Consider the following 12184-nt stretch of genomic DNA (forward strand, 5'->3'; position numbering starts at 1 on the left):
TGCAATTCACACATACATACACCCCACTTAACCCCCAAGTTTCTTTACAATTTGAGCTACAGGCATCTCCAGTGTCCTTCTTAAAGCTCTTGGGACATGGTACTAAGCTTAAGTCAATGCTCCCAATTCAAAGGACCCTGTCAGGAAGCACCAGCAGACCCTTCACAAGTTAGTAAGGCAAAGTTCTGCCTTCTCCTTGCTGTATAGACCATCCAGCCAGCCATGGTTCTGGCTGTGCAGGATTCCTGCACCGAGTAGCCACTTGGATTGTTCCTGGAGGAAGCAGACAACTGTTCTGTGTATCACCTATCATGTTCAGCCTGGGTTCTGGAGCTGGCTCCCTAACAGATACCAGGGGTCTTCAAGACTCTTCTGTCCCAGCATGCTGCCTTTCTTGCCACCACCAGAGCAAACATTGCAATGGATTCTGTTTCAAAACCCCTATCTCTATCTCTAGCACTGGACAGAATTCAGTCAGGACAGTGTTACCCTCCCCCCCAAAGCACATGCTGTGACATTTCTAAGGCAGGAAGGTTGCTAGGTTCCACCAGGGAGAAAGAAAATGAGGGGTCCTGGAAGAGGCAGAGAGCTGCTGTTATGAGCCCTGGGGGAAAACCAGGTCTAATTCCCAGTGGGGGACCCCAGAGGAACTCGCCTTGCCTTAACTAGAAGCTACCACCTGGGCTCACTGTGTACTGTCACGGGGGAGAAAAAATGAACTTTCTCACTCATGGATGTACACAGTTGCCAGCAGAGACAAGCACACGCCTCTGACACCTGCAGCCATGTACCCATTAGAGTGCCAAGCCAAACAAATGGTTCTGGATCAGACTCGTGTCCTCTGTGGCTAAAGATCCAAATGGCAGTATTGAAATTGGAAGTAAACAAGAGATGGAAAACGTTCAGGCTCTAGTCCACTCCAGAGTGAGCCCATGAGAAGCACAGGGGAAGAATGAGTGTGAGAGGGGGGCCCGGCACAGTAGCCTAGTGGCTAAAGTCCTTGCCCTGCATGCGTCGGGAACCCATGGGTACTGGTTCATATCTTTGGCTGCCCCACTTCCCATCCAGCTCCGCGTTGGTGCCCTGGGAAAGCAGTCAATGACAGCCCAATGCCTTGGGGCTCTACACCTGCATGGGAGACCCAGAAGTGTCTCCAGGCTCCCGGCTTCAGATTGGTTCAGTTCCAGCAATGGCTGCCACTTGGGAAGTGAACCAGTAGACAGAAGATCTGTCTCTCATTGTCTCTGTAAATCTGACTTTCCAATCAAAATTTAAAAAAAAAATCTTAAGGAAGAAAAGAAAAGAAAAGAAAAGAAAAGAAAAGAAAAGAAAAGAAAAGAAAAGAAAAGGAAAGGAAAGGAAAGGAAGGGAAAGGGAAAGGGAAAGGGAAAGGGAAAGGGAAAGGGAAAGGGAAAGGGAAAGGGAAAGGGAAAGGGAAAGGGAAAGGGAAAGGGAAAGGGAAAGGGAAAGGGAAAGGGAAAGGGAAAGGGAAAGGGAAAGGGAAAGGGAAAGGGAAAGGGAAAGGGAAAGGGAAAGGGAAAGGGAAAGGAAAAGAAAAGAAAAGAAAAGAAAAGAAAAGAAAAGAAAAGAAAAGAAAAGAAAAGAAAAGAAAAGAAAAGAAAGAAAAAGTGTGAGAGAGATTCAGTGAGGACCTCTGCTGCTTGCTGGGGCGAGGAAACTCCAGAGCTTCTCTGGGCACACCCAGAACACTGCAACCACCTATTGCTTCTATCCAGGGATTCTGAGCCATTGTCCTGCCACTCCACACTGGTGGATCTGTCCCTGACTCCAGAAATGGATGTCTTGCAATGTTGCCATTTTTGTTGACATGTTGGGCAGCAGAGAACACATCAAGGCTGATGAAGCTTTCTGAAGTCTCTGTTGCCACCCAAGTGGGCACTGATCCCTGTGCACAGGGCAAGAACTTAAGCTGGGTGTTCTGGGGACCTCAGGGCTCGAAGTAACTTTAAAACTATGACCCTGCGTCCAGCATGGTGGTGTAGAGGCTAAAGTCCTAGTCTTGCATGTGTCAGGATCCCATATGGGCATGGGTTCTAATCCCGGCAGCCCCGCTTCCCTTCCAGCTCCCTGCCTGTAGCCTGGGAAAGCAGTGGAGGACAGCCCAAAGCCTTGGGACCCTGCACCCGTGCGGGAGACCTGGAAGAGACTCCAGGCTCCTGGCTTTAGATCAGTTCTGCACCAGCCATTGTGGTCACTTGGGGAGTGAATCAGAAGAAGATCTTCCTCTCTGTCTCTCCTCCTTTCCGTATATCTGACTTTTCAATAAAAATAAATACACCTTTTAAAAAAAAAACTATGACCCCTTGTTATCAAATGAAGCAGGAACCACAGGTCCACATTCAAATGGGACCAACACCTTCCCAATTGTGCTGGTTGCGGAGGAGGAAGAAGGATACAGAAAGAACTCTGAGGCAGGACACTTGCTCTCCAACTGAGGCTTCCAGATGATAACGGTTTACTGCCTCCATGAAAAGTCCCCTGGAGAAATAAAACTCAGGCGCCTCCCCTCCCAAAGCCTATCATGTGTGCCACGGAGCCAGAACAGCCCTGTCAGTGCCATGGGGGGCAGGCATCCCCAGCCAAGACACCTTAAGACCCTTTCAGGTTGCAGATCCACCTTCTGGCACAGGATCGCCAAGCAGGGGCCTAGAGCCCAGTCACACAGCTATCGTGTTATCACCAGGAGAGACCAGGGCTTCTGCAGGGGTGGGAGGGTTAGGGGAGAGGGGTGCCCCTCTATTTGAGCCAAGAGGCATCTTCCAGGAGCCTAGGCAGTGACTTTTCCACAGACCGCTTCTTAGGAATGAAAGAAGCTTCTGCTGTCTCACAGAGCAGGTGTCTTCAGCTGCCCTTGATCAAGAAACTGGTCCCTGGGTACCCCGGAAGATGGATGTCATGCCAAGGACAGAGCCCTCCCCATTGGCTTCCTCGGCCCGAGAAAGCCTGCACAACTCCATCATTTATTACCTTATCTAATCCTAGTTGGGATCTGGGGCTGGAGCTACTTTTCCTCCCACTCCTTGCCCCACTGTGTCGACAGCCCCATGTCTTCAGGACATCAGAACAGATACTCGTTCTGCCACCTGGCACAGTCCCTGCAGTGTCATCAGATAATGCTCTCTGCCTTTCAAAGCCAGAGGCTCCTTTTCACACACATTCTGTTCCATCAGCACTTGTGTGCAAAGCTCAGGGACACAATCCAAGTACGGAAGACCAAGGCGAGCTCATCACGGTTTAGCAGGGGAGGCCACCCAGGAAATGGGTGACAGCAGCATGCAGACCAAGCAGCCAGGGACGAGGAGAGCTGGGAGGAGGGGCTACCCGGCTGATCGGGAGCTGGCAGAAAGCTCTGCAAAGCAAGGTTCTGAAGTCTGTGCAGGAGTTGGCCCATCCAACATTTAGAAAACAATTTAAAACTTCATCTGGGAGACCGGCATGCTAGCTTAGTGACTAAAGTCCTTGCCTTGCATGTGTCAGGATCCAAACTGGGTGCCTGCTTGTGTCCTAGCTGCTGCACTTCCCATCAAGCTTCCTACTTGTGCCCTGAAAAAAACAGCTGGGGACAGCTCAAAGCCTTGGGACCCTGCACCTGCGTGGGAGACCCAGAAGAGGCTCCTGGCTCCGGGCTTCAGATCAGCTCAGCTCCAGCCACTGGCAGCCACTTGAGAGTGAACCAGCAGGTAGAAGATCTTTCTCTGTGCCTTTCCTTCTCTCTGTAAATCTGACTTTCCAATAAAATAAGCAAATCTAACAACAACAACAACAACAACAACAACAGCAAAAACCTTCTTCTGGGGATCTGAGAAGCTGCAAACCATGGACTCTTCATAAACATTATCTTTCAAAACTTTACTTGGCAAGACAGACACAGAGGTCCCTCCTCAACCAGTTTACTCTCCAAATGCTGGCAATAGCCAGGGCTGGGCGAGATGGAGTCCAAAAGCCTTAAACCCAATCTGGGTCTCTGCTGTACATGGCAGTGACCCAATTACTTGAGCCACTACCTGCTGCCTTCCAAGGCACAGATTGGCGGCAAGCCAACCAAGGCACTCCAATATGGAATACAGGTAATACAAGCAGCTCCTTACCCCATGTACCAAATATTCACTGTTGTACGTATGCATCTTGTTCAGCAGTTTTCTCAAAGGGTTCCAGAGCAATCTATTTCTGGGCCCAGCACTGTGACATAGTAGGTTAAGTCTCTGTCTGGGGGACCAGCATTCCATTTGGACACCTCTTCATGTCCCAGGGCTTCACTTTCAATCCAGCTCCCTGGGAAAGCAGCACAAGATGGCTCAAATCTTTGGGAACCTGCTCTCATGTGGGAGATCTGGAGGAAGCTCCTGGCTCTGAATTGGCACAGTTCCAGCTGTTGTAGCCATTTGGGGAGTGAGCCAGCAGGTGAAAGACCTCCCCTCTATCTTTCCTTCTGTCTCTGTAACTTTGCATCTGTGTGTGTGTGTGTGTGTGTGTGTGTGTGTGTGTGTGTGTGTGTTAGTTTAAAACAGAATCTGTTTCAAAAAAGATCAAGCAGAACTGGAGTATAGCCTGAAAAATAAAACAGGTCCAAGACAAGTATGGTTTGACCAGAACTAAGCATAGTACCAGCCAGAGTCACTTAACATTCCATCCCTGTTCCCCAAAGACCAGGGACGCTGAGGGGGGGGGTCTACCCTCTCCTTGAACTGCAGTTCAATCCAGCTCTGTCTCCTTCCTCAGCTCCCTGCCCTTGCCCAACACTCACACTCATTCCAGCTTCACACAGAATAAGAAGTGGTAGGGGCCACAGGGAGGCTACTCCTAGTCTGTCCTCCAGCCTGCCTCCCATCCCTCATACCACATGGGAGGAGGGCCCCGTGATTGAGCTGAAATCCACGATTCTTGCCTATTTCTTACATAAACACCAATTTCCAATGGAAAAGACAGGTGTGATCCCTAATAGCCACACACTTAAGACAACAGCAATAGCCATAGTGGAACAGTTATCTTGGATCAGAGGAGGCTGAGAATCTTGAATCCATTCCTATGTCTTGGTCCATACAATCCCACGAGGCAGCTACTATGAACCCTGTACCCATCTGAGATGTAACTCTCTTACTGCCTTGCACCTGTGTGCCCCAAGAATGACACCCTAATGCAGGCTCCCATTCTCACTGGCTACAGGTGCCTGTGTGTACTGGTGTCTGCAGCACACAGTCCAAAGAAGGCCCTGCACCAGAATCCAGTGCAAGCATCTGACATCTCCAAGCTGCTTGATTAAGTTTCTGTCCTGATTTCAAATGTGAACAGAAAACAGGTCAGGGTAACCCATATTCTTCCTCCCTTGCCAACTCCCCCTGGTCATCAGTGGGCTTAGAAAGTGGGTCATAAGCAATGCAAGAAACACAGTCTTGCTGGCAGTGATAGAATGAGATACTGAACTAGGTTAGCTGTTCAATGCTTTCAGCATCCAGGCCTCCCATGCGGCCTACCCCTGTCCCACTGAGCCCCATGTCTCCAGGTCCCTCTTGAGCTTTCCTTTTGCACAGGGACCCCTCTGAGCTCTTGGATATTCTCAAGCAAGTCCATTGGTATTAGTACTATCTAATGACTGAGCCCCTCACATCTGCAATAGGGACTGTCCTTGTGAAACACTTTTTGGTAAATCCAATTAAGTAATGTCCATCATTGCAGCTCCTACAAGGCTCAAGTTGAGAAGATGTCATTCTGGCAGGTCACTAAATCAGCTCCTCCCAACACAGGGAAAAAGTAGGGGTGGAGGTTTAGAAGCAGCAGGTAGGGATATAGAAACCAGACACAATCCAGGCTATATACCTTGTTCCCAGGTAGGAAGGCCAAGAGCAGAGCTTCACTGCACCAGGGTGGCACTTACAATCTTAACAGCTATGAGTGTCCATGCGGGCATGCAGGTGTTGGTTGGGTACAGGGGGCCAGGGTGACAGTGACTGGGGACAGAGAGGACTTAAGAGCCCCTGTAATCAGGCTACCCTCATCCAGACACTCACCTACCTAGCAAAGACCCAGGCCCAGAAGGAAAATTGGGAGAGGGTGCCATCTTTGGAGTCTGCCTAACACAGGTAGCCCAGCCCAATTTGCTCATTTCCAGGACGTGACCAGGAGATCCAGAAAGCCTGACAAAAGAGGAGGAATCCCAAGTGTTCCTGACATACAGGAGCTCAGGCAAATATCTATACCTCCTTAGCCCTCCCTTTGTAAGTAGGCTCTTTCACTACTTCTTACTGCATTGAAAAGAATCAGTGAAGTCCTCTAAGGTTTTTTAAGCATATTATTTGTCTCCTTGTTGCCAAGGAGATTGTGTCCTCAATTCTGGACTCTGTAGTAGGAGCAGGTACAGGGCCAGTGCCTCATCTCTGGGGACCAGAGAGAACACAAGAAATGAAAGAGGAATTAATGTGGCTGCATATCTGCTGTATATCCAGTCAGGGACTTTCCATCGGTCCATTTAAGAACCACACCAGGGACTGGTGCTGTGCCATATTGGGTAAAGCCACTGCCCATTCTGCCAGCATCCTGTATAGATGCTGCTTTGTGTCCTGGCTGCTTGACTTCTGATCAAGCTCCCAGTTAGGAAAAGTAGCAGAAGATGGCCCAAGGACTTGGACCCCTACCAACTGCTTGAGAGACCCAAATGAAGCTCCTGGCTCATGGTCCAGACCCTGCTGATGTGGCCATCTGGAGAGTATATGAGCAGGTGGACAAATAAAAAAAAAAACACACTCTTTCTCCCTAACTCTGACTTTCAAACAAATAAATTTTCACAAGAGTAAGAACCATACCAGAACCATTGTCCTTATTTCTACAGAATGGGGAGACTGGGGTTTTGAGATTACAGGAACTCAAGATGAGGTATGTGTGACAGGTCCAGGCTGACAACTTCATTGCTACAATCCCAAAAGCTCAAAGAACTCCTCTTTCATCTACAGCATGGCTACCAGAGGAAGGACACAAGCTACCAGATGGGTTAGCACTGGGGATTCCTCGGACACTGTATTGAGAAATGACTTGGGATGGCCACCGAGAGTGCAAAGGTGACGTGCATGGAGACAGAAGAGCTAGAGAGCAAGAAAGGTCAACCCCATGGAGCATGGGGCAGTTGTCCCCTGCAAAGGTCAATCTCTGCTCCACACTGTGGCAGTGCACCAGCCAGAAACTATAAGGAGCTCTCCAGCAAGGCACATGGCTGGGGAAGCCAGCCACAGTGGAGTCAGCTGTCTTGGCTAAAGATACTGGGTGGCAAATGGCTTGCCACAGGCTTCACTGCTACGAAGCAGGGTGTTGATGGGAAAACACTTCAAAGTTATGCTTGCCATACATTGGGCATCCCAGGTATGCAGACCCTTGGTGGGTGGCAAGGATAAAAAATACCCTGGATAGTCAAACCCTGTCCAAGAAAGAAAAGCAGCCCAGTACCCCAACCAACCAGGTGATGATCAGAATCAACTGCAGTCGGCAGAGTTCAAGTTCCAAACGCTTGATAGCTTACAGCTGGTATGTTCCAATAGGAGTGGCAGGCCTGCCTTCTCTAACTGCTGACCAGAGATAATCTGGTTACCTAGCAACCAAGCAGCAGTGATGGGTGTCAAGTGCTGGGAGGCCAGCTTTGACTGAGCCCAGGCATGTGCCAGTCTCTCATGTGCATGTGTGTGTGCGTGTGTAACTTACAATGGGATAGGCAGAAGAGATTCCACCTCGACACTGCCTCCCTGAGTTCTGAACCTGGTAACCTGGAGATGCTATCAGCAATCTGCAGGGGTCACTGGAAATGACATGAAGCAGTTCACGGAACAGTCATGTCAAAAACTAGCAAATGATGATGGTGGGAACATGCCCTAAACATTCACTGGTTTGCATAAGGATGCCAGGATGGTGGGGGTCAATGAGAAGCTCCCACATCTGCTAGGAGAGGGTAGGAAGCTCTGAATCCTATTTCTTTCTCAGTACAACAAGTTGAACCAATTCATCAGGTTCAAGAATCAAGGAATCAAGGATTGCCTATGTGGGGGTTAATGTCTACTAGTGACAGGGAGGGAAGAATGAAAAGGAGATGTAAGGGGGAGAGCATCAGGGAACAGTAGGTTAAGTCAGTTTTTGTTGTTGACATCCCATACTGGAGACATGGAGGGAGTTCCTGGCTCCTGGCTTCAGACTGACCCAGCCTTGGCTGTTGCAGGTGTTTGAAGAATGAACCAGTGGATGGAAGACACTGTTTCTGCCTTCCAAGTAGGGTGTAACACCCCCTACCTTCTCTAGTACAGGTCCAATGGAATGACATTTGGACTTGACCAAGTTACCTGTGATTTACCTCCCCCAAGAAGATCCCCCATTTCTTTTCCTCAGTCAGCTTCAAACAGGTCATCCTCCCCAGGCACATTCCCACCCTCCTCACATATCCACTCCCTGTTGTGTTGTACTAGCACCACCATGCAGGTCCAGCTTAGGTCCTACCTCCTCTTAGACTTCCTCCCAAGGACCCTAACCCATAGAGCTCCCTGCTTCTCTTTCACTCGCTGCCTGAGCCCTCTATGGCCTACTGTGCCTTTATCACAGAACACTGGGAATGCTTAGTTATATATTCTTGTATACAGTAGACACTCCAAGCCACTTGTGAATTCTGTGACAGCAAGCAAGCTCCCCTAGACCTGGGCTCCAATTCATTTTTTGTTTATATAAAATAACAGTCATAATAGTTGGTGGGGCCATTGAATGAGACCATGTTGAGTTCCTAGAAGTGCTATATGAATGCCAGCTAAGACTAATCGGGTGGATAAACCCAATTAGGATACTGTCTATGAGTTTCTTAAAAATCTTAATGAGTTAGCTAATTAATTAGAAAGGGCATCAGCAGAAAAACAAGAGCAAGTGTCCATTCCCTGATTCACTTCCCACTGCCCACAACAACCAGGGATGGGCCAGACTGAAGCCAGGATCCAGCAGCTCCATCCACTTCTCCCACATGGGTGGCAGGGACTCAACTCTATCTTATCCTTTATCTGCTCCCTTCCAGGCACATGAGCAGGAAACATGTTCAGAAGTGGAGGTAAAGGTGGGACTCCATCACAAGCACCGTGAAACAGAATGCAGGTGTCCTACGCAGAGGTTTTAACCTAAGCCCACAAACCTGCTCTGTGTTTTCAAGTCCTCCAATGACCTAGCACAATGACCACTCAATACATCTTTGTCATTTGAAGTTAGCCCAGCAAAGAAAGGAAGAAAGAAATCCAGAGAAGGATCAAAGGCTTACTTCATTATCATGGTTTTCAAGGATATAAAGGGTTATTTCACAAAGGTTGGTGGACTTTGAGATTCTTTTGTTTCTTTGAAGGCAGAAAGTGTGAAAGGAGCTTAAATGTCAACAGTTTTGACTAGAACTTCCTGCTGGTGCCAGCTTCAGTAAAGAACACTGTCACAGGCAGGGAGCCATATCAACAGCTGAGTCTTACTTCAGAGTGTACACAACCATCATGGTTGTGTAGCAGGTAAAGCTGGCACAATGTACACTGGCATCCCAAACAGGTGCCACTTCACAGCCCAGCTGCTCCACTTCCAATCCAGCTCCCTATTAGCAGTCAGGGAGAATCAGTGGAAGATGACCCAAATGCTTAGGCCCCAGTCACCCACATGGAAGACTTAGAAGAAGCTCTTTACTTTAGCCTGGCCCAGCCCTAGCCATTGGAGCCATCTGGGGGTAGAGTAGTGGATGGAAAATCTCACCTGTCACTCCCTTTCTCTCTGTATAATTCTGACTTTCAAATACATAAGTAAACTTTTTTTTTTAAAGTTCCACCACCTGTTCAGACAAGTAACTTGGCCTCTCTAAACCTCAACTTCCCCATCTTCAAAATGGGTGTCAACTTGAGAACCACTTGAGAACTTAGGAGTCTGGCATATAGAAGTGAGACATTGTGACCAATGGAGTTGGCAGCTAATAAACAGTGACTTGTAGGAGGAACTGTTGGGCATGTGGGAACACTATTTGAAATTCAGAAATCCATTAGTCCAGAAACCACTGCAGAGAGCATAGCTCCACCACTGACTGGCGTGGCTCACTGCTCCTGCTCCTTTAAGGGATGCTACTTCTGGTCAGTGTGCTTGGCTCCCCTCCAGGAACTGACTCTTGCTGTGGCCTTATTGGGGCAGTTGGGACTGAACAAATGTGGTGGTGGGTAGGAGCTCAGAAGTCAGGGAATGAGGTGGCCATGCCCCCAACCTGCCATCTTGGTGAAAGGCACCTCGAGCTGGTCCGGGGGGCAGAGGGGTACCTGAGGCAGGGTTCTGTGCCTGGGGGTCCCTCTGATCAGTCTCCTCCCTTTCTTGAGTCTTTGACACCAAATTTAATAAAATCTGCTTGCTGTTTGTTTTTGAAATTCATTTGAAAGGCAGCCAGATGGCTCCCATCCATGGGTTCACTCCTGAAATGCCTGGACCAGGCCAAGATGGAAACCAAGGACCTCCAGCCAGGTCTCCCCAACGGGGTGGCAGGAACCCAACTACTTGAGCCTTCAACTTGCTGCCTCCCAGGGATGCCCCCAGCAGCAAGCTGGAACTGTAATCAGAGCTGGAACTCAGAACCTTTCAAATGGGATGGTGGCATCCCAACAGGTATTTTAACCGTTGTGCTAAACATTTGCTGCTGAAATATTTCTTCTGAATAATGTTAACCAATGCTTGAGTCTTTCAAAACTATAAAGTCACTTGAAAACAACTGTCCTTATTTGGGGAAAAGGAGATAAGAAGTTACTCAACTAATTTGGACTCCATAAAATAGCACATTCTCTTCAGCCAACTTCCTTTTTAAAGAGTTATTTTTATTGGGAAGGCAGATCATATTTATGAACAGAAGGAGAGACAGAGAGAAATATCTTCCACCTGCTGGTTCACTCCCCAAATGGCCTCATAGCCAGAGCTGAGCCGATCTGAAGCCAGGAGCTAGGAGCATATTCCAGGTCTCCCACACCAGTGCAGGGTCCCAAGGCTTTGGGCCATCCTTTACTGCTTTCCCAGGCCACAAGCAGGAGCTGGATGGGAAATGGAGCAGCCAGGACAGGAACTGGCACCAATATTGGATCCCAGAACTTGCAAGGTGAGGATTTAGCCATTGAACCATCATGCCCAGGCCCTTTAGCAAACTCTTAAAAAAATCATGTGTAGGTATTTTGATAGCCATCTTACTGACAATGTCAGGTCCAAAGCTATTTGCCTTCTCATTAGTCATACATTATCTTTTTTGTGGTTTTACAGAAATGATTTAATTTCATGTGAATAAAGGAGAAAACACCAGATGCCTGAAATGCATACCTAACCTACAAGGGGTGGACACAGCCCAACGTACATGACACGCTCTCTCATCTGTTAGGAAGAAAGACAGCTGACTCATATTTGCCTGTGTTTCTGGAACACATTTCTGGCAGGGAACCATGATAGGAGAAAGCCAGTGGAAAGGCCCTTGCCACTCTGAACCTGCTGATGATGCAACATGACCTACCAGCTCAAAACCAAACAGAATTAAAATTTGCTTTGCAAAAGGAAAGAATAAACCCTTGTAGTGTTCTGTGGGTGGGGAGTGGAAGTCCAAGTCGCAGGAAGGAAATCTGGCTGGAGGTGCCCAGGAACTGCTGTACCCAACAGACTGACAGCAGCAACCTTTGCAGGGCCCTCTCCCACAGGCACTGGATCTGGGAGAAGCAGCCTATAAGACATCCATGAAGCCCAGGTATGAAGAGGTCTGTGTCTCACACTGCAGAACCCAGTTCTGGCTCCAGCCCCTGATTTCAGATCCCCACCAGTGCAGTCATTGGGAGACAGTGGTGATAGCTCAAGCTCCCATCCATGTGGGTGTCCTGGGTGGAGTCCACAGCTCCTGATTCTGACACTGGCCCAGTGCCAGTCAGTGTTGACATCTGGGAAGTGAATCAGCAGATAAGAGCTTGTTCTCTCCTTCTGCTCCCTCTTCCCCCTAACCCTCCGCCTAGAAGCAGAAACTGGAACTCATATGTCATTATTTCACTTCTGATAGGGCAGTCTGGTTTTCTGTTTTCTTACATTACAATAGAGATTCGTGAATTAGCAAGAAATTTCAATACTGTGGTGTCACAGAATGGTCGGCTTAGGTGATGGTAAGATGCCAGACCTGCTCCAGTGGACC

The 12184-nt window shown here is 48.6% G+C and overlaps 1 protein-coding gene across 4 annotated transcripts in view; it reads right to left on the reverse strand.

Annotated features, from left to right (window-relative positions):
- The window catches only part of GFOD1 (glucose-fructose oxidoreductase domain containing 1), a 99658-nt gene that overhangs the window by 8069 nt on the left and 79405 nt on the right, over positions 1-12184 (reverse strand). The window contains exon 7 of one of the 4 annotated variants that reach the window (XM_040967634.1): positions 3027-3037. The exons of the other annotated variants lie outside the window; for them this stretch is intronic. Within the exon in view, the coding sequence (XP_040823568.1) occupies positions 3027-3037 (11 nt within the window). The remainder of the gene's footprint in view (positions 1-3026; positions 3038-12184) is intronic. 4 annotated transcript variants of the gene reach the window in all.

Source organism: Ochotona curzoniae, unplaced genomic scaffold, assembly GCF_017591425.1.
Source record: "Ochotona curzoniae isolate NIBS_2020 unplaced genomic scaffold, NIBS_Ocur_1.0 scaffold_461, whole genome shotgun sequence".
In the NCBI taxonomy this organism is placed as follows: domain Eukaryota; kingdom Metazoa; phylum Chordata; class Mammalia; order Lagomorpha; family Ochotonidae; genus Ochotona; species Ochotona curzoniae.